Raw genomic sequence first — 22,908 nt, forward strand, 5'->3', positions numbered from 1 at the left:
CTGCTTCCCCAAGTATCTAGCAAGGCTGCAATTGCCAAAACTGCCTCTGTGTTCTGCAATGCTAGCTAGATGATCTCTTCACCCTTTGCTTTGATGACTAAACTTGTCTTCTGCACTCTACAGTTCTATTTGTATCTGCCTATAAAAGAATAATCAATCTCATATTTGCAAAAGAGGGTTAGGAGGCTATCTTAGATTTTTAGTAACTGGAATAAAGGCAACTCCTTTTCCTTTCAAAATCATTCACAAGGCTCAACATACAAATGTCTATTATACTAACACCAATCCCATAACTACAAGCATAAATTTTTAAAACTGAGCCTACAACTTGTGCTAGAAGCAAAATTCATTGCAAAATAATCTGGATAGGCTATATCCTTTAGAATAAAGAGATATTTTACATTGTATCAAATACTAGGATTCAGAACAACTATTTGTAAACAATTAAGACTTAATTTCAATACATCCTCTTTAAAGGTATGATGCATTTTTACAGTAAAGGATACACAGAACAGCAGAGGCTGGGACTGTTGTCAAAACAGTCTCTGAGCATATGGTTCAAACAGCATTCCACCTATCATTAAATGTCCTCTACATCTCAGAAAAAGAAACTTCCTGAACTAATATTTTTCTGCTTTACTCCTTTTTATGCTTTGGTATTTCAACTCTGTACACTACTGAAAGAATCAATATAGGGTGAAATATCAAGAAACAGATTTTATCTTTATAGCTTCCTACTGAAGGCAAAGCAATTGTCTTGTCTATAACCCAATGAAGACATCATCAGGGTTTTAAAGTTACCAAGGAAAAACTAAGTTAAAACTCTACAAATAAGAAAAATATTGGAAAATAAACATACTTTTCTACTGCTGACCGTTTCTGAGATTTACTCTTGTAATTTAATGCCATCTTTGTCTCCATACCTGTATATACTGCAACACCTGGGAAGGAAGGGGAAGTGAAAAGAGTTACACTTGATTTTCTGAACCTATACAATTCACAAAGTTTTTCATTTTAAGAAACACAGGATAAAAAAAAAAATCAAGATGTAATATTACTTTTGTGTTTCTTACAATGGTGAAACAGTATGTTGTAAGTATTTGCAATATTCTGCTTTAGTAAAACAGTACTACTGAAGTAATTTTACCACCTACTAAAACGCTGTTCGTTATGATGACTGTACTGCTTTTCAATATGTATTTTATGGAAATCAGAATGGTAAATCTCAAGAGAAAGTCTTGAACAATGGGTAAGACTAACAACAGTCATTTATCCATTGAAGTTAAGCTATTCCTTTATCAAACCACTTCAAATATTTTCATGGAGTGGAGCTGGAACTTTACATCCTTAGAGATTCTTCAGCATATTATCATTGCTTTCATCTATAATCGTTTCCCCTCAGGTAACAGTCAGCAAGATTATTACTATTTCTTCGGTGTAAGTAGAATTAAAGCACAGTTCATTGACATGTTTAAATATTTAGGTGTCTACAAACCAAATATTTCTTTAGTGTTTTTTAATCTTGCTCCACGAAGTAAGAGACTTTCAGGTCCAAGAGGTCTAGAAAGAAACAGATGTATCAGCACATAAAAATCAGATGTTCTATAATCTGTAAGACTAATGAAATCCAGATTCCAATGCAAAGTTGTCCTATATCCTCTATGAAGTCTCACTGCAACAACTCCAACCCCACCCTCATTCAGGTCCCTCTTCAATCCTCTTACCCCTTGTACCACACCTCACCCACGTATCTCCATGGAACTCCCTGTTCCTTTCATGTCTCCTTTGGTCCCTGTTAACATCTCCCACCACTATTCAATATCCCATAATCAGTGATTAATTTATATACACCACATGGCTGGTTCAGAGACCTGCAAGTTACCTGAGAAGCCAGCAGGCAAAATACCTGTTGAGTTCAGAGTGCAACAGTAGTGCTATTTTAGGTTTGGGTGTTTTATCTACCTTACTTCTAGCCCTGTGTCAAACTGAAACCATCTACCAAGTACTGGTACCACAGAAACAAACAACTAGATGAGCACAGCACTAAAACAGTGCAAGTTCTGCTTCCTAACACAAGAGTACAATTTCATAAATGTTTCTTCCTCACATCTATCACACCACAATAATATAGTTAACTTTGTCGATGAAATGAATGTAAACAGCACTGTAAAAATAAAGGTCATGTAAGGTTAGAGCCATTTGTTCTACTCCAGCAGCTGTATCATCTTTAGCAACTGCATGGTTGGTTTGAAATAAAGGTGGGGAGCATTCACTGTTTTTGCCAGTGTTTCAAATGAAAGCACAAATTGAACAACTGCAGTGGCCAGCTTGACATACTGGGGATAAGCAAAACAATTAAAGACTACCACGTACTACAGCATACAAGCCTTCGGGTTTGTCTTAGTTTTCCATTAGCTGTACCTCAAGCAGTCCATAATCACTATGACATAAACCAAAGCTTACACTTGAAGTTCCTTCAAAAGTGTAACCCAGAGTTACTAAAAAAACACCCAACCCCAATCCAAAAACCTCCAAACCCACACCCCACCTTCCACAGGTAAACATTTACCTTAAATGTTCCTGCAAACATGACTGCTACCATCACAAATACCACATGCACCGATGATACACATGGATTATGACAATTCTTTAAATTACATATACATATGTTAGTATTTTAGGTTAGCTTTCAAACTTCAACTGAAAACTTCAACTAAAAAGAACTAAATGCTCAAGCATTTAACTTTTTCTTGTGAGAAACCTAATGTAAGTTTCCAGATTCAAATGTATTTTGCAGTTTGTAAAACCAGTCTGACAAACCCAAAACACAAAACCTGAATCAGTGCAACACAGACTAGACAGATTTCTCCTTGACAGTCAGAAGATCCACCTCCATCAGCAGCCAGAACTTGCAATTATTTTTCATGCTCCCCTTAAACAGACTCTGGTATATGTTGTCAAGTAAACCTCTCAAGCTTCTGAAAAGCTCTAAGTAACACAAAGTGACCTTAGAAAACAGCTGAGTGGTATTCTGGAGGGACTTGGGTGTTTTTTTTTAAGGGGATGACTAAAGCACTGGACTTGGGGCCACGTGATCTGCCTTCTACATTCCCATGTTTCCTGCTAAACCACTGACAAATTGATTCCCTTGGAATTCCATGTTACTCCTAAAATCGACAGATCTTTGACAGCCTCATAGGAGGCTCTCAGATTGAGAAACTTTCAGTTCTTCAGGCTGATGGCATACATCACATGGAAAACATTACTGCTTTAATGTTTGATTCAGGTAGAAATGTTATAAAAAAAAAATTGTGTAGAAGATAAGACTGTGGACATCACAAGGGTGAAAGAATCCTAACATATGTACCTGTTTGTGACATTCATAAAATGTGAATTTCTATGTGATGTTTTAAGAAGTGACCAAGTTTTTTGAAACTTCGAATATCAACAGCTCTCAAAAGAAGGAAAGTTAGTATCTTGTGTGATAAATATTGCTGAAGATCTGGCCATTTCTTGGAAGTGACTTCCCTGTCTGTGTTTCAAACCATGAACTTTCTCACTCCTGATCTGTCCTGTTGTGGTTGGGGAAAGTGAACAAGTGGATATGCCTGGCTGCTCACTGGGGCCAACCCACCACAATCAGCAATCTTTTGAGGAAGTCAGCATTTAGGTCTGCAAGTGGCTCCACATCACTATTTTTATATTTTCACACGTGTTCAAGTGCATGCTGCTTGCTATGAGCACACAGGGAAAGGCTGAGAGCACATGATTATGTGCACACAACTACTCCATACGTAAGCAGTTACTGTCCCAATCCAGACAGTACTGTAGTTTGAAACAAACACTAAGAGCTACAAATTTGTATCGGAGGTTTTGTTAAAACAGACCAGTCATTTCCCTGAATTTCAACTGCAAAAACACTCACTCAGTGCCTCTGATAAACAGATGACAGAAACTGTTGCAGTCTAATAACATTCCACTGGAAAATGTTTAAGATCAATATGTTTTAAATACCAAATCACAACAGTTACCAGCTGATTACCGGTGCCTAAAAATTATCCCCTTCCGAATAGCCCAGCTTTCCAGAACTGACCCATTAAATCTGAAAAACTGGGTACTAATTAACTGTTTCATTACTTTTTTTTTCTAACCTCCATCTGAACCATGTAGCTACTTTCAATAAGAATACCCCACACTTTCATATATACAACAGGAACTCTTTTTTGTTACAGTCATGATTTTACCCACCACCATCTGGTCTAAACATGAATTTTATAAAATGGAACTTACCGGACTATTTCTTCAGTTTGGTGACTTACAGTTATTCTTCCAACAAATCTATTAAAGATGGACATATATTAGAAACACTTATATAACGATTCAAAGATGTAAAAAACTCTTCTATATCTTACCAAAAAAGAGTCACTAATGGTTCACAAGTACAAAAAAATCAACTTTTAATAACAAACTAAACTAATATGGCAACACTGACAATAATTTTACAAGAGAGATCTACCAACAAAAACATTTATCCTTTTGACTAATAACATCAGAAGAGATTTTTCTTAGTTAAAACAGATTGTGACTTCTTGATGCTTCAGTACAACATAAATCCTTAGCAACTACCATAGCCTATTAACCATCAGAAATAGTATTTTATTTAATGAAGCAAATCTACTCTGTTTTTAAAATCTGACACGTGCCTATTTAGCGTGATCCCAGCTACAAATAGGACAAACTTCTATTCTTGTACCTTAACTAGATATTTTCTACAAACTGGAAGTCAAATATTTGAACAGCTGTTCAAACTAAGTATATTGGCTTTTAAAGAATTTAGTATTTCTCAAAGATCCCAAAGCTTACTTAAGAGTCGCTGCTGTGATATACCTGGATTTTGAAAACTACTACTTGATAACCACTATTTTCCATTATACGATTCAGGAGAAACCTGGATAGGTATATCACCTTTGTCACCTATGATGCTGTTTTACAGAGTCCAAGGTACTGCTTGCTGACATTCAAAGTCTAAATCAGAAGCAACTATTTTTAAGCTAAATTTTTGCTGCTGACAAATGGGACCTCAAATCTTCTTCTGAGCATAACTAAAACAGATGTGATCAACAAATCCATAAGGGTACAATAACTTGGTATGGTTTGAGTTAATCCTATTTTAAAAAAGTAAATTTTATGAAAGAAAACCCACAAAACCAAACTATATACTAGTGAAATCTCCTGACTGAGCCTTACAGGAACTTTCTCCAACCTGCTCAGACTGATGGGCCATTTAATTTTTTAAATTTGGAAAGTAGTTTATTGGTTAGAACAAAAATATACATAAAAAGCCATTATTAAAATACAAAAGATATTACCCAGTGATTGCTGATGTACTACTGAAATACTCAAAATTTAACTTGTCACTTGCAACTTTAAGTAACTACATATGTATAAACGTGTAGGCTAATTATTAAACCCAAAAATTTAAGCAGATGTCTGAAGCTATTTTAATTACAGCAAGATCCACAACATTCCTAATATTAAACACTTCACTTTGATTTAATTTCAAAATATTTACAAATAAAGCAATACCTGTATAGATCTGCTTCTGGCTGTTGACATTCGATAACAGCTACAAGTTTGTCCAGGTTGGCAACAGACTGTAACACTGCTGTTTCTGGGACCGCAATGTGTGTCTGGAAAACAGCGTCCACAAAGTTAACGACACAGGAGTAGAGGGGAGAGTGGTGTGCTTTGATGGGCAGAAGTACAAATGGCATCACAAATTAACTACATTCTACTCCACAGCAGTAACCAGACCTTAAGATTGGTTTCTCCATCCAAACTTGCAGTCGTTACATGGCATGAACCGTCGACTCGATCAGATGACAGAAGCACCAGATCAACAGGAAAAGTCTCATCTTTGGCTACTCTGACAATGTCACCCACCTAACAAAGTGAACACAAATGAGAAGTGTACAAAAGGAGTTTTAGAAGAGAAGAAACCATGTCAGCGTTGTTATCGAATCATCATGGGACAGGTCATGATGATTAGCAAAGTAACAAGAGCTTTAGCTATGCAACAGAAACACCATTTTCAATGTGTCCTTGGGCACATACCCGAATGTTTTTAGATCTAGTTTTCACAAGGCCACCACTTCGAACAACGTACACTGGAGCACCGTTGACTTCATTGTCTGCTTTATGTCGTAGCCAGTCTTCATAACCCTGTGGAAAACACAAATACATTTTTTAAGCAAGAAATATACAAAGTATAACCAGCATCTCCTAAGCAAATGTTCTTTGAATTACTTTCTGTGTAGCTTGAACAGTTACTAACTTCTCCTGAGTTTCTACTACAGCTGAATCTGGGAAAACGCTTCATTTTCTCTCATTTTACGCAAATTAGTATAGGCAAATGAAGTAGCAAAATCAGTGAAGAAACTTAAGTCCCATGTTCTGTTACAACAAGCAGGCAGTGACATTTTCCACAGATGAGATGAAAAGGCACTCATTCAATCTTTTCTTTATATGGATTAATATACCACAAGACTGAGAAAAAAAAAAAAATCACTCCCAGTCTCTCTTATGGATTCTACTATTTAAGAGAAGTAACAGACTGGAATGACTTCCTCACCTTATGCTATATAGCACTTCTTACAGTTACTGCCATAGCTTATGCATGAAAACTTAAGATTTCTTAATTTTACATGACATGCTGCTCACACATCAGCTCTGTGTAGCAAGAGATGACTGAGAAGATTTTAGTTCCTTGTGAATCTTCATGCAACAATTCACAGCAACTGAGTTTTTAATGGATAAATTAAGCAGTTTTCCTTTACCCGTTATCAGGCATCTCTAAGCACCCTTTATCCCATGCACACACATGCCAAGATTCATGTGACTGAGTCCAGGAATGTTATTCCCCTCGTATTTTCCTAAAACTATTAACACATTGCTTAATTAATCTAATAACATGATTGGCAAGAGCATGATCCCCAGGTCTAGGGACTATTCAGAAAGCCCCGTGAGCAAGCACAAGAAACGCATCAGTCTATGCAGGAAGTCCAACTACCTCTTACATCTTGGCAAGACTCCTACAACTGACTTGCAGTAAGAGAGACATTTCCTAAAATGCTTTTCTATAGGCATAAAAAATGTGAGAGTTAAAATCATTTCCCTGGAATTTTGCAGATGGAAGCAGGGGACCCTCTGAAACAGCAGGCATAATCCAAACTCATCCTAGAACACTACAAACATTTTATATGAAAGCCATTATACAAAGAGCATTAGTGCAGATGCAGTTTGAAGAATTCCACGGTTGACTGGGGTTCGGAGAAGAGTTGTATGATGAGGTTAGCATATCAGAAGTATGGTTTTGCAGTTCTATCTTCATGCACCTCCACTGTTACTAGCACAAACTACACCATGATAGGGGAGGGAAGAGGAGACTTTATATGCCAACTGCTTAAAAATAAGTAATTAAGTGTGTACTAAAAGCAGACACAGAGAGAATCCTAAAGCCCTTAAGTAAGATGAGTCCTTCCTAAGCAGTAGGAAAAAGCAAAAGTTGGTACCTCCAGCTCCTTGTTAAAGGTGACTGACAGAAGAGAGCAAGGATTTAACTAACATCCCATAACCTTGGGGCATTTGTCTCATAAACCTGAACAGCTGAGCAATATGGGCATTTGGCAAAGAACTGAAATTTACCTTCTTTAGAAAGTACAGATTTCAGCGCTTTCTCCATCTGACACCTATTGCTTACAACACAAGGGTGACACCTCACACCAGGGAATTCTTGAGAGCCAACATACTGTGGTCAGTTTAAATTCCCCCAAAATTTACCTACTGCGGCATTTTTGAGAGACTTCCTTATCCTTGCCTGCAAATTCTGCAAAAACTCTGTTATAAAGGAAGATGCAATAGGAATACAGGGAATGTTCCTGAATTCTATGATCAGGAACTAATGATAAAAATACCTTAATTAAATTATATTCTTAAGCTCTGATTAAATAACTGCATCAATGTACTGGAGAAAAGGACAAAATTAGAACAGGCCTGCATATTATTTACCAGGTTTTTCATTCTCAGTTTAGGTCTATATTTATTTAAAACTGACAAAGTAATGGTTTCTAATTTACCTGACAGTTGTGTAAACATCTGTCTCCAACCAGCTTGTTTGCTATATACCTATGAAGTTATTGCAATGGACTTAGTTCCCTGAAGTTCCTTAGGACACGCCTTTACTTTGCTATATTTTGGTTTGGGTTGATTTTTATTCGATTTTATAATTTTGGGCTCCCCCAAGGACTGCATACGCATCTTCAGAGGCATAAGGAGGCAAGCGCTCTGGCTAACAGGATAGGCAAAATGACACAGCATGAGTTGCATCACTTTGCAGTCTTGTATGTCCTTCTTCTGACCTAGGTGCAATTACACTTCTAAAAAGAAAAAGTTCTACCTTCTTGGCTGAGATTAAAATAAACCTGAGTTTTGAGGTTTGATAGAGGTGTCACATGAACTGGCCTTCTGCAAGTAGGGAAGAGTTTTTCCACTCACTGCTAAGCTTCTCAAAACAGCATATGGTTAATACTTCCACTTTTTCCCCCCTCATCTTTTCAGAGTTAAACATTTACCCTCATGTAACTTTGTACAGAACCAGTGCCACGCAGCTTTCAAAGGGGGGTTCTTCCCCTAAACCCTGCTTCCTATTCTGCTTCTGATTTGAGAGAAAATGGGATCTGATTTTTAGACCATATTAGGGTATTTTCCCCTCCACCTTCCAAGAGATTTATCTTTCTTCTTTGTCCAAGGGCAGCCTGCTGGAAACAGCACACTGAACTGTCTTTCCAAGATAACAGCTTGTAAATACTGTTTGCCTACTTTGCAGCAGGTAGGATAAAAATGAGAGTCCATTAGATCAGTTTAGGTATTTCCAATAATCCTTGCAGAGACACTGAGACAATCAGAAACATGCTTGATGCTTGGCAAGCCACGAATGATTTGAGACTTCTAGAAGGAATGCCAGAATCTGTTCCTTGCATTTGATGGCAAGATACTTAAATTTCCCAATATACAATTGTACATCTGGGAACAAGGTAGTAATAGATTATCTTGGACTATTTTAGACTTATACAACTACAACTTCTTTCTGGAAAAAATAAAATCTAATCTTTAGCACTAAGTCACACAGTCTGTTTCAGTTCACACAGCTTTAAGGGGTATTTTCCGTTGCCTGCATTTAAGTGATTTTTTTGGGGGGTGATGATAGCAACTGTAAATGAATGGGATTAGGGTTACATACGCAAATTGCACAACAGCAAAATGTTAGTTCAAATGTTACTCAAGCATTAAGGTCCCCTCTGCCCCAAACACCATTCTTTCTGGTTGAAAGTTAGAGCTATTTTTACTTTTGCCCTATTTCAGGATGGCTTAGAGTCTTACTGGCACAGAAGGCAAATTGAAATTCCAGTTGTAGCTCCATAGCAGTCCCCTGCTTACTTTTCAGTTGCTATGACTGCATCTCTTCCCCAGACAGCACTGTCAAACCCTTTGAAAAGGGGATAGTTCCTGAACATTACCTCCCTGCAGAAGAGATTATAGTTTCCATCCACATCACTTCTTTATTCATGTGCTTACTTCCTCCTCTTGCTTTAAGGGTTTAAAAAAAACAAACCCACATATTTCTTTGTCTTTTCCACATTCACCTTCCAAAGATTCTGTGTCTTAGTAGAACATACTATGGTGCTTGAACAAGATTTCTGCTAAACTCAGATTTCTATTTCAAGTGCATAATGCACTCCAAAATGTTTTATGTAACCAAAGAAAGAAAAAAATGCAGCTTTCTAAAACTGGACCTTTCACCTGGTACAGAATCACAGTTAATATATATTTTATGCCATGAAACATGCTCCTCGCAGCAAAATTTGCCTTCTAAGTACTGACAAACATGGATTGCACCATTGTTTCATCTACCCAAGCTCCTTTCTCAGTGTGTCATGTGGGAGGATTGGTTTTAATATGCAGCGAGGTGTGCCAAAGGAATAAGTGAGGAGCTTTCAGAAAAGGGCTTATAACAAGTGACGTGCAATGTTTAGACAAAAATGCTGTCTGACAGTCATTCACTGTCCATTTAAGGGTACCACAGTGAGTCACTGAGTGCTTGACAACTAACCAAAATGCTCAAATTCACGTGTCAAACAAGAAAAATTATATACAAAATCCTTTCAAAGCCCATGCTTTATTTAGTTTTAGTATCTTGCTAAGACTTTACCTCAGGAAGACTTCATGTTACAAAGAATTTTCCTTTTTACCTGTTTTATGGCTGTCACAGTAATGACAAAGAATAATGGCAATCCACTGGTAATAGGACTGGTAGGGGTATCTATCATGAGCTAAAAGAGAAGAAAATATGAAAATTAGCCCCAGCTTTATTTTTACAATTATACTTAAAAAAACCCCCAATGAAGCAAGATGACAACTATTTTCCAAACTCCCCATTATAACCTGTGAGTATTTTTACTGTGTTTTCTGCAGTATTTCTGTAGCAAAACTGAGTTCCTGACACCTAAATAATACATGTCAGTAATGATGCAAACAAAGGTTCTAGAGCACAGGGCAGACTTAATTACATTTGTAATGCGTGTGCCAATTTTAAAAGTCCTTAATAAAAGGAAGATACGTTTTCATCCTACAAAGATGAATTTTAAAGTGTATTACAAAGGAAGGAAATTACATTTCTTGACAGTTTCTACACTCTATACAATCTACTGTTTAACAGCAATGTAAAGTATAACAACATCCACATCAGCACTAGAAATAAAGTTAAAAATAGTAATTCCAACAGTTTCAATATTAGAGAACTGTCTTTCTTAGACTGTTCCTTTCTGGCTCTCCCAAGTTAACATGCAGTTTTAACAACTTGTGCTATTACTGCAGGCATGCCAAAAGTGCAGTGTATATACTAAAATTCTGTTTGTGGGGGGGATGTTAGTGGTTCTTCTCTGCTGCAGGAAAAAAACAACATAGTCAAGTGCTATAAAGAAAATATACACAAGAACTATTCGAAACCACAGACACTGATTTGATTCACTTTACCTGAGACTTATGGCATTGCTTTGGGAACCATTAAAGAAGAAAAAAATAATCATAGATGAAGTGCTGAATAATCATAGATGAAGGACCTCAAGATAAAACAGATTATGCCACCTCACAACACAGGCACGAGCATTTTTTCCCCCCGCTGCAACAGACCATTGACAGAACACAACAGAAATCAGACCTAGCCTACAATATTGTCTCTTCTTCAGCTGTCACATTGCTATTTCAGCTTGGCAGCATTCTGTCCAAGGAAACCCATACCAAAACCATCTGATTTTTGGCTGGATAGGGTTAACCATGACATTTCTGCCATCTACACTCTCTACTCCTTTCTCAAGGGAGGCTCATATGTGAAAATGGAGCAATTTTTGTGCTGGTGGAATTGTGAAGGCAGCCTGCTCCTTTTGCCTCTTTCATCAGAAAGGCCCTTTGCCTGCTACAGATACATCCACCACACAACTGGTGTGGAGTCTCACACGACCAAAATGCAGTCTGTCACCATGTTTCTGGCATGCATATGAGAGGTGAACAATGTGGACTGGATTGTGCTGCATGTTTAAACCTCGCAGTAACTTGCCCTGGCTCTGTCATCCCCAGTGGAATAAGGTGGTAATGACAGACACCGCATCTTGGTCACGTAAGATTCATATGACAGAGAAAATGCAAAGCTGATCAACTTTTAAAGGCCTTACGAAAATAGAAAAAAATTATGTCTCTAAATGTGATTTGAATAAACACAGAATTTTGTTTTAACAAATGAACAAAAGGCTGCAGCTTTTCCCCTTTCATTTCCAATACAGACATTTCCCACAGAAATTAGAGCATCTGCTTGAGTCACAAACTGAGAGAACAGGATTACACTCTGAATAGAAGTTCTGCCTTCAGATTTGTATTTGTTCAAAGATATAATATTTATGTATTACTGAAACCCAACAGTTTGAGAGGAATGTGACTCAAAATTGAATTAAAGAGGTAAATTTGCATTAAAAAGAAATAAAAGTTTAAAAACGTAACACCATCTGTGGTTACTTTAACTAACATTTATGTTTCATTTCCAGCATGCCCCTATCTTCCTCATGGTACAACATATTAAACAGCAACAAACTTCACAATAGGAATGACAGAGTCAATATTATTAACGTGGAATACAGAACAGGCAACACATTCTGATAGACTAAGTTGATGACTTTGGTAACTCTCAGCACAGGGATTTCCAGTCTGTCAGACATTCTTTCTAAATGTGAATAAACAACAGCAGGGGACACAGGAGGCAATGGATTATGACCTGCAGAACTGGCCCTGCTGCTGACATTTTGCACACTCACAGACAAATCTTAACAATTCTTTGATATTTCTACTTTTTGCCACAAGCAGTACCATCTTTTTCAGATGTACTGTAAATGTTAGTTAATTACTGAGGGCTGCACAAAGCATTCTATCTTATAATGAAAGGAAAGTCTGTATACCCCAAAACCTTGTCTTAGATATTAATTTGTCTTTCAAAAGCTCTCTCTCCTCAAAAGCTCTCTCACCCATCTACTAAATCTGCAATAGCTCAACAGAATTCAAGTCCAATTACAAAGTTGGATGTGCAAAGAAAACTGACAGACTGTCATACTTACATTTTAAGTATGTTATACTTATGTTCATGGTGGATGTTCTTAATTAGAGTAAATATACTCTACTACAAAAGCTGCAGTATTATTCTTGACCTATACTGTATCACCAACAGCATTAACTGATGTCTTCAAAATTGAAAAACTGCAAATTCTAGCTGTAAATTTGTGTGTTCATTTTATACAAATTGAATTTGACAATCTTAGAACTGTGTCAAACCAGTGTGTTGATTTATAAGAGCAAGACTCCACCTACAGTGCAACTATACACTAATCTATGCTCAGTTCAAGAGCAAGCATATTGCCCAATTTCATGCAAGTGAACTTGAATGTCTGTATTTCTACACAATTATGTCTGAGAAGCACTTAAAAAGGCACAGAGTAGAACTCCTGGTTTATTCAACCACCACCAGTGTCCATAAAAATCAAAACCCATGTATTTATTACTAACTTAACAGATTTAAAATTGTATTTTGAGGCAGACAATTGAGTCCCAGTACTGTCGGTACAATGGACTTTGAAAGAATTTGCATTCACGAAGATAAACCCTAAGGGCAACACTTAAATTTGGACAAAATTCTCTTTAAAGTTATGTTATTGTCCCAGAGAAACTGAAAACCTGTTTTTACGGACAGAATACATCAGTAGAGAAGTTAAATTCATAGAACAAAAAAAACAGTGGCAGAATTTACAACATAAACTGCAATTTCATGAGTATTATTCAACTTACCTGAACCAAAAATATTATCAGAAAATAAAAGTTGGCTACTCTTCTGAACTGCTCAAATAAGTTTTTGGGAACAAAATTCCACACTGTATACTGAAGGGAAAAAAGAGAGAGAGAGAGAGAGAGAGAGAGAGAGAACAGTTATGAGATACTGAACAATTTTTCAATGAAATTTAGTTCCACTCCCATTAAACTCTCTTAACCGAAACATTTTTCCATCTCCCTTCCCTCAAACCTTCTTCCAGTCTTGCCATAGTCCTACTCAGAATTGCTGTATCTTTCCCCCCCACCCCGGTACAGCTGGTGGGGAAGCAGGGGTAGCAACTGCATTGCCTTTACAGTCAAAATGTTCTCCCCCCAGCTGGGATAGGAGCAGCTGGAGTCATTTGCCACTTGCATCCTGGGTAGCAGAGAAGAAATTAATTCTTGCAGCGTTTTCCCTCCTACACTACAAGAAGACACATCCCCACCATCGGTTCTACTGATTCCAATCCAAGGTCACACCAGGAGGGAATCTGCAGTTCCAGGCCATTGCTGATTTATTTTGTACAGAGTACTAGCTTGCAATTCGGCTATAAATCCTCACAACCAGTTTCATCTTTCCTTTTAAGTGAATCTCTGCATCACATCCAGACATAGGCAACAACTGGTTCAAAACCTACCTTTCTTCAGAAATTCTGACCAACATGCTTAATTGTTCTGTACTAAGTGTCTGAGGATACAGAGATGACAGCAGGAGAAAAAGTATACAGGAAGCAACCTAGCCTCTTCCTCAAAAACTTGTTTCGTTTTGAATATTTCATATGCACCATTAGACATAAAGTGTGTAGCGAATGTGTATATTAAGTAACATATAAGTGGTTTTCCCATGACAAATGGATTTCTTACCTTGGATGATATGATTCTGTTGTCTGCAAACTTCTGAGGAACGTAATGGCCATGCTGGGGAAAACGATTTGCTATATAAATAGTTCTTGTATCGCTTTGATGCGGTGGGTCAAAACCCTAAAATGCAAAATAAAGATGATAAAGAAAGACTGTTTTACTAACTGTAGTTTTGTAAAATTATCATCTTTGTGCTGAAAAATGATATCCAGATATCAAGCAGCTTATCAAGTTTCAGAATAGCTGCATTTGAATGGGAAACAGAATTAAGGTGTAAGTCAAAGTCTGTGGAGTCCCAAAAACTGGGGGAAAAAGTCTCAACTTTGAGGTTCTGTACTCATTCTGGAAAACAAAACACAAAGATCCTAAGTCTCCAAAGGATAGAGAATACTTGCTATCATGCAGACTTGAAGCCTTGGGAAATTTTTTTAAAAAAAGAAGAAACAGAAATGGAGATTAAAACATATAAATTACAGGACCTCACAGTGAGAACAGTAAAAGGTCAAACCAAACAAGTCATACCAGCACGCTGTGATAACAACAAAGCATATGCACCTGACTAGAACACAGTATTTTTGCAAACAAGTTCTACCTCCAAGAACTAACCTTCTGTCTAACTTTGAATGTGCTTTCCTGACACTATAACCAATTCATACCTGAGCAGCAGCAACACAGAAAGCAAACTCATAAATAAAAAAAGCACACTCAGAAATAGTTATCAATTATTTCCTGCCATAACAGAAGATCTGAGTGAGGTTCCTTGGAGACAAAGTCCTATTTCAGATCTAATGCTGAGTACTTTCATCAACTGCCTCTGCGAGGGGAAGGGGAATGCAGATAGTGAATCTGCAGATGCCACCACTGCAGGGTTGCAAGAACACCAGATGACGAAAGGAAAAAATTCACTATCATCTTGACCAAGCAGATGCACAGAAGACTGAAAGATACAGCAGTCTGACACAATTAACTGCATCTTCAAAGAGAATAAAAGCCCGTATAGGTGTTCTGTAGGAAAAGATGAAGAGGCTACAGCTGCAAGTAAGCATGTAATGTCACCTCATTGAGAAAAATGCTTTCAGATCTAAGGAGGCTGGCAGAGGAGTGGGAGCCACACTTGAAGCACTGTGAACCAAATGGATGGCATCCAGGAATGGAACATGAGCCATGAGAGACCCTGAAAACATGACATATAACGCAAGGCTGAGCAATCTGAAAACCAAAAAGCAAAAAATCAAGAGTCTTCTAGCCTAAAGGAGAGGCAACTTGGGATACACTAGCACATCTTCCAATATATGCAAGACTGGTCCACCGCAAAAGGGGTAATCTGAAGGACAAAGCACACAAGTAGGCTTCAGTTGCAGCTAGGAAAACTTAGTTTGGATATTGGAAAAACAAAGAAAAAATTCTTTCCTATGGAAACGAATAATTAAAAACTAAAATAAGTCACAGGGGAAGGTTGCAATGTCTCTGTAACACAAGGGCTTATATTTAGGTCATTCAAGTCTATCTTTAATTGAGCCTTTCCTGGGGCTACATGACTCACCAGAACCCTTCCTAGCTCTAATGTTCTGACCTGGAGAAGCAGGTGATGGTAAAAGACAACAAGCAAGACAGTAATACAGTAACTCAGGTAACAAGACAAGTAAGTTACTAAAAGAAAAACACAAAAGCCTTAGGGCCCGGAACAAACTAGTGAAATTAAGTTTGGACTGTCAAGTTGTTCAATAGTGAATCAGTGATTGTCCAGAAGTGGTGAATTTCTGCTTGAGCATCAGACATTCCTTACTCTAGGGCCACCTCTGCACTGCGTACACAGTCACCTTGTTCTTTGACACCAAGTGAAAGGACAACTGATGAAGCAGGTAGAGGGCACATTACCAGTTCCACTACTGGAGGTGAGGAAACTACCTTTGCAGCTGTATTGCTCCATTCGTGAAACTAGGCTCAGACAGTACTCAGACAAATAAAAACTGACACTTCACACAGCTCCAACAGAAGATACCTTTGTACCAGTTAACCAGAGAGAGTGATGAACGAGAACAATGAGCTGGTATAATCAGCCTAATCAATAAAGTTCTCTATCACAGGGCATTAGGCATGTTCACATTCAGTATGGCATCATTTTTAAGTAAAGGATTAATTTAAAAATCCTCTCAACCATACAAATTTTTCTATTTGGCATCACTACTACAGAAACATTCTGCTTCACAAAGAGGTCCAGAAGAAACAAGGAAGAAAGGGGGATTTTTCAAAGAGATCTGAAGGAGAATAAACTTTAGATGATAAGCAGTAGAAGGCTGCTCTAGTCACATGTTCACTATGAAATCTTGTTTAAATATAAAAGTGGAGCAGGGAGACAAAGAGTAGATAGGGGAAATGACTGGAAGAAATATCTAAGATACCAAAAGAAAAAAGAAAGGAACTGTTCAAAATTTTTAAGAAATACAAGTATGAAAGTAAGATGAAAAAATGTACCTGCTTAGTGCTGACACAAAAGCTACAATGTTTGTAGCAGAAACATTTTGGATACCTGACATCTGAGACATTATTTCTAAATTAATCCAGAAGATACCACAGTAAAAGTGTTCTGAAAGCATGAAAGGAGAGGGGAAAAAAAAAAAAAAAAGTTGTTTAATTAGTAAGACTAGGTACACAGCTCTTTTCTACCTCAGAAAATGTCTGGCACTCACAAAATGCCAGACATCTTCACTTTGGAAAATCATATTCTACAGCCTGAAAAAATTCCACTCTGAAACAAACAGATGTAAAGCAGGAAAAACCCAGAAAAGGCAAAGAAAGCAACTGGCAGTGTTCTGATGGTGATAAATGCTAATCTCCATGCCACTCACTTAATACTATATTAATAGATAAATGAAAAATTTCAGTGACTAGGGAATTACTGAATTTATTCTGAAGTATTTACATGCCCTGTTTGTTTTAGGCCACTCTCTGAGCATGTGGAAGTTGATGAGTTTCATGACATTTTTCTTATGATGAGTAAAGACCTCCATGCAAGTCAAGCCTGACTACACAAGCACTCCTGAAGCAGACTCAACAGACTACAAGCGATTGATGTCTTTTCTCAATCAGACTCCCAGGCTGTGTGAGTTCACAGCAGCAGTTATGCAGGTAAAACAGCTTGAAGCCACCGTCTCTACATATTTAATTCTGTTTTGCTGAAATTTATCATGGAGAAAGTGCAGAAGCTGTGTAGTCAACAGATCTGTGGAGATAGTCATGCCCAAGCAAGGCAGGCTGGGGACAAGGACCCCTCCAGTCTTCAGATCTATGGTTGGAAAAGGACACGTCCTTTACAACCATAGTGACTTGCCCATGATCACAGCAGGAAATAAGAGTCAAAGTTAGGAACAGAACCCAGGTTTCCCAGGTTTCATGTGTGTAAGTACAAAAGATCATCTGAAATTACCCAACATTATCCCTCTCATCACATAATCAGCTGCCAAGACTGCAACCAAGCAGACCTTGCAGAGAAATTTTAATTACACATCTCTCGGAGGAAAATTCTGCCCAGACATTAAACTTACTTGTTCAAGGAGTGAAACGCCTTTAACTTCCCTGTAACTATGTGGCTGGTCACAGATGCTGCTCCTGACACAAAGCTGATTTCTAGACCAAATTTCTGCCTAGCAAAGGGAGTTCGCTACAGTATCTACATGCAAGCCAGTAAAGAGGAGCACACTGCTTCCTAATTTCACTTAGACAGTTCTTTCTAGTGCCACTATCAAACTCATCTGCAAAACTAGGGTAACATGCCCTTGTCAAAGGCTTCCTGCAGCCAAAGCACATAAGCAGAGAATCACTAAACTAAATTTTGAGTCTTGCAAAAAGATCCAGTTGTCACCAGTAACTTTCAATAAAAGTTAGTTTTCCTGCAGAATCTAACAAGGTGTTTTCTACCTAAGCCCATAGATAATTGACTAAAGAATAAAGCAGAGTTTATTACAAAACCTGGTATTAGTAATCAGGTGGTTTTCATGAATCAGCTGTAAGTAATATAAAATTTGACCATTAGACTGACTTAAAAAAATAAATAAGGTTTTCTTCCCTTCATGCTGCAAATTAAATCACGATTTATTAGCTAAAGTTCAGGGATTCAGCTGACGTTGTCAACATAAACCAGGCAGAAGCGATCCCAGAATACAGCTCTCATATTTAATCTTTGATACCCACCCCCATAGAAATTTTCCATGCATATAAACTTGACATGTTTTGAAAATAGTCTAAACAAATGCCATTTACAAACAACACACAGATGTTTGAGTCAAGCTGATTTATAAAGCACAAAGTGATTCCTAGTTTTCCTTTTTTTATAAATCTGCAATGATTTTAACCAAAGGCAAAGTCACTGTTACTAAGCCTCTTCAGCACTGATTTTGTTAGTGTTCTGAAAGTTAGACAAAGACGGCCTCTGTGTAATAATTAGGTTCCCTTAAAACAGCATAGAAAGCATGTCCTGGGGAACTTAGGAGGAATTTTTGACTGCAGCTTTATGCTATTTCTTTCATGGGCATCAACAGCCAACTCTCCTCCAAAACAACCTCTTCCTGCATTCTGTCTCCATCTCCACTGTTGAACTAGGAGAACTGCCTATGCAGCCAGATGGTAAAGTGGACTGGAAAACTGATCCAACTGAAACACCAGTTACTCGGTTTTGGTTTTAAACATATCAGATGCCTACAACAATTGTATGGTCTTTTCACTAGCATGATGGTCTGACAAAAGGGCACTGTGTGGAAGAAGAGTTTTATATTGCTGCTGAGGAGGCGTTATTAGAATGAACAACGAATTGGGCCACTGAAGAATCAAGCAGAGCAAGCAAATGAGAAGCACCAGAGAAAAGAACTGTGCAAAGGACAAAGCTGCTCTCCCAGTACCAGCAAGGGTAAACAAACTGGGGGGGGGATATATATACCCTGTCTACTGCAGACTCGTATCCCTTCAATACCCACCCTCCCCATGCACACTGCAGCACTCTGAAGCCAGACAGCAGTAATCTGCAGTCAGGACTAGTGACATGAGACCAGCACACAACAAACAGATTGCTGTTCCAAGCTCTGCAATACCTGCACTGATAACTACAAGTCATCTGACAAGCAATGTTTGCTTATGATTTGCATAAAGCTGGTACAGTTTAACATGATCTCCCCATGTTTCTTATTCATCATTATTCACAGCTGGGAGGGGAGGGGGCGGGAAGCAACATTATGTTTGCTAAAAGAACTTCTGCTATGTGACCAGTTTTTAGTAAAAGGGTTTGAAAGAGGGAAGTCTCAATTAGAGCCTCTTCCTCCTTTTGAAAACCACACTGAACACTGTTAAGGAGTAGTTCCCCCAAAAGCCCTTTGGACACTACACACTAGTTAATAAAACTAATAAACACAAGAAAACTGTTTTAGGAAGGTTTTTTCCTAGGGAGGTGAGTGACCATGGCCACAGAAAGACAACTCCAGTTTCCTGGCAGACAGCCCAAAAGCCAGCTATTACACTGCTGCCAAGATGTATTTTGATTAAAGGTGTTTTGAGGAAATGGATTTTCTTGCTTTGGATCTTTTTCTGAATATTCATGAAATACTTTTCCCTTTGTCAGACAAGATGATCTATTCACACTCCATGCACATTTTCAGGAATCTGTAAATTTGTACTGAAAACAGCCAATAATTCTTCCAGGCATATAACTGGGCAGTAGTCAAACTGTATTTGTCATATCAAAGGTTAGCGTGAAGGAAGAAACAGCCTCTCACAGCAATTTTAAACACTGCTCTAACAACTGAAGTAGTGAATCAGCTGAAGCACCCTGAGGTTTACATACTGCCATGCAATTTGCTCCTCCTCTTTTAAATAACACTGCAGTAAAGAAATAAAACAGTACTAAAAGTCAGGCGCTATTTGTGCAACTTCCTCTTCCCTCTTACTGAATCTACAGTTGTTTAGAACGTCTGAAAAACCATGTTGTAACCTCCCAAGAGGCCTACAGCCTGTATTATTTTGAGAAAACACGCACTCTAGGAAACAAGGCCTGAGAAAGCATGAAGTAATAATCCAGCCCTTTACAAAGTTAAAAAAAATCTAGTATCATACTTAGAAAAGTCATCCTGGTGCTTGGACCGAGATCCTAGTTACACACAGGTCAAGCTGTTCTTTTACCTTATTTTGTAAAAATGCCCACAAAAATGACTTGGAAAAATCCCTACTTAAAATGTAAAAAGTCATCTATCTTCAGAAATAACAATCAAGCTAGAGCAACCTCATTTGCCAGTACCATACATCCCTGTGCCAGTTTCGCTCTTCAGGTGGCTTGTGCCAAACATACTGGTCTTGTAGCATCAGTCAAACCAGAAAAGAAAAGGCAGTTGAGTGGTTAGTTGGGTTTTTGAACACGGTGCTCTCAGATAAAACAAACCTAACTTTGTTTTAGCTTTAAACCAGCTACTTTTTTGTGACTTCTGTCTGCAGGAATATTAGAATTTTTATGCAAATGCCTGTAAGGTATTCCTCATTTGTTGCTTTATTATATGGAAATTGCCAATAATGAACAGATCCAGTGATACTTTGTATGAATGTATTACAAAATTTTAACAAAAATCACTGCTAAAGAAATAATTTTGTCAGTCAAACACTGGACCAAGAAAAAAATTACAGGTTAGTAATGCCAGCTCCAGCAAAATTAACTTAATGGGATTTTTCTGTCAATAAGAGCTTACCAAAGCCAAAACCCCACCTATTTGTGGGTTATCAAGACACACTCAGCTTTATCGGTGTCCTCTAATGGCACGTGCTGTGGTACTTGCTACAACAGCAAGTTTTTAAAAATATGGCTGTCTATACTGTTGCAGAGGGGAAAATGTGCTAGTCATAAGCATTGAATTAGGAAATCACTAAATGAAAAGAAAATCACTTCAGTCTCATAGCAAGAATGAAACATGCATGTGGTAAAGCAATCTGCACCAGAGATGACAGAAAACCGAGACTTTACAATAAATATGCCTTCAACTTTATTAAAGAAACCAATTTAGCTAACAGTCAGGTTCTGAGAAGCAAGCCTCAATCACAAAGACATGGCTAGTGGCTCCCAAACTACTTTGCAAGGCAATTCAGGGCACTCTATAATTTTTTTCTTTTAAATGAAATGCATTACGATAAAGGTCCAAGAGGTCAGACAGAAGCTGAGGCTTGGCAGTAGCCACAGTCCTAAACGTTTTGCTGTGATTCCCAAAGCAGCCTATGCTCTAAAGAAGTGGGAACGAAGATGTGTTTGAAGTTCCAACAACAGTGTTTTAATTTCAGAACTAACAGTTTTCCACTGTGGGCTCCAGAAATTAATTATCCTTATCTGCAGGACCATCTCCCTCTCAGACACATACCAGTGGAGACCAGGCCAGATTTTCAAAGCTGAAGGTTGACTATAGATACTCATCAGAAGGTAACTATAGGGCACTGTATACGGAAAGGACCGCTGTCACAAAAATCAGTAGCCACTTCTAAAAACTCTGCTCAATACATATAAAGCACTTTGAACATGGGAAGTGCTACAGTTCTGCAATAATCAATCACACAGAAAGAGCAGTTACTAAACAAACTCACACTAAGAAATACAGAATCAGTACAGTAAATGAAACATTCAACACACAAATACTTCATATACCTTGAATATATCTAAAAAATCCATTCTGCACAGTCCCTGGATTTAAGTATTACAGCAGAAATTTTTTCCTTTATTTTCAATATTAAATATTAAATCTGTGACAGGTTATGAACTTAATTTTCACTTAAAATTAGAGAGTAATTCCAATCTCTAGCTAACAATTTTATCATATACAAAAAATTAAATTTATCAAGCCCATGATGGGACAAATACAGAGGAATCAGAAGTTCCTGTGCGCACTATTACCTTAAAACGAAATGCTGTTTACTCACTGCTCTGAAGAGTCATTTGTAAATCTGTTTCACACAACCACAAAGGGCTCCTGTTCTGGGTTACCCACAGGAATTATTGAAAACCACTATTCCCAATATTTATTGGTTCTAGACTGCAATAGCTACTTCGGCTGACCAGCCCCGACACTGCAAGTTTAATCCACGTATTCCTTCAGTGTGAAAAAACCCCAAACTCTTCCCCCAAAACCACACCTAGATAATAAATCTTAAGGCTTTTCCAAAATTATGCTGTCAGTTGCTCTAATAGTTTTTGCTCAACAAATTTAATAAGATAATTTATTCATAGCTAGAACTGTCCAGCTCTTCCTTTTAACGTTTGATAAAGTCTGCTCTGCAAAACTTAACATTTCAGTTTTCAGTCTAGCCCATTCATCAAATATCACTTTAAGTTTTAATTCCATTTCAAACATGATTTATGATCTAAGTAATAGTTTAATATCCTGCTTTCAGACATGTCTACGAACCAGATTATCCTTAAAGCTTGCTAAATCTTAAGCCTCCCTTCCATCTTGTTAGAATTCTTTTTCTAAACAGGTAAAAACATCTGCAAAGATCAGCACAGCCACCCATAAAATTAGCACTAAAATGTGCAAAGGGGATAGTAAGAGACTAACAAAATGTAACGTTAAC

General features: G+C 37.7%; 1 protein-coding gene across 1 annotated transcript in view; it reads right to left on the reverse strand.

Moving 5' to 3' along the window:
• ATP11B (ATPase phospholipid transporting 11B (putative)) overlaps positions 1-22,908 on the reverse strand; it is a gene marked incomplete at its 5' end in the record, with an annotated part of 59,119 nt that overhangs the window by 30,700 nt on the left and 5,511 nt on the right. The window contains 10 exons of the mRNA XM_084267570.1: positions 860-941; positions 1,496-1,560; positions 4,291-4,338; positions 5,587-5,690; positions 5,815-5,943; positions 6,115-6,222; positions 10,308-10,388; positions 13,441-13,530; positions 14,326-14,442; positions 15,866-15,972. Coding sequence (XP_084123696.1) covers positions 860-941; positions 1,496-1,560; positions 4,291-4,338; positions 5,587-5,690; positions 5,815-5,943; positions 6,115-6,222; positions 10,308-10,388; positions 13,441-13,530; positions 14,326-14,442; positions 15,866-15,972 — 931 coding nt within the window. The remainder of the gene's footprint in view (positions 1-859; positions 942-1,495; positions 1,561-4,290; positions 4,339-5,586; positions 5,691-5,814; positions 5,944-6,114; positions 6,223-10,307; positions 10,389-13,440; positions 13,531-14,325; positions 14,443-15,865; positions 15,973-22,908) is intronic.

Source organism: Gallinula chloropus (assembly GCF_964237585.1).
Source record: "Gallinula chloropus genome assembly, chromosome: 8".
NCBI lineage: Eukaryota > Metazoa > Chordata > Aves > Gruiformes > Rallidae > Gallinula > Gallinula chloropus.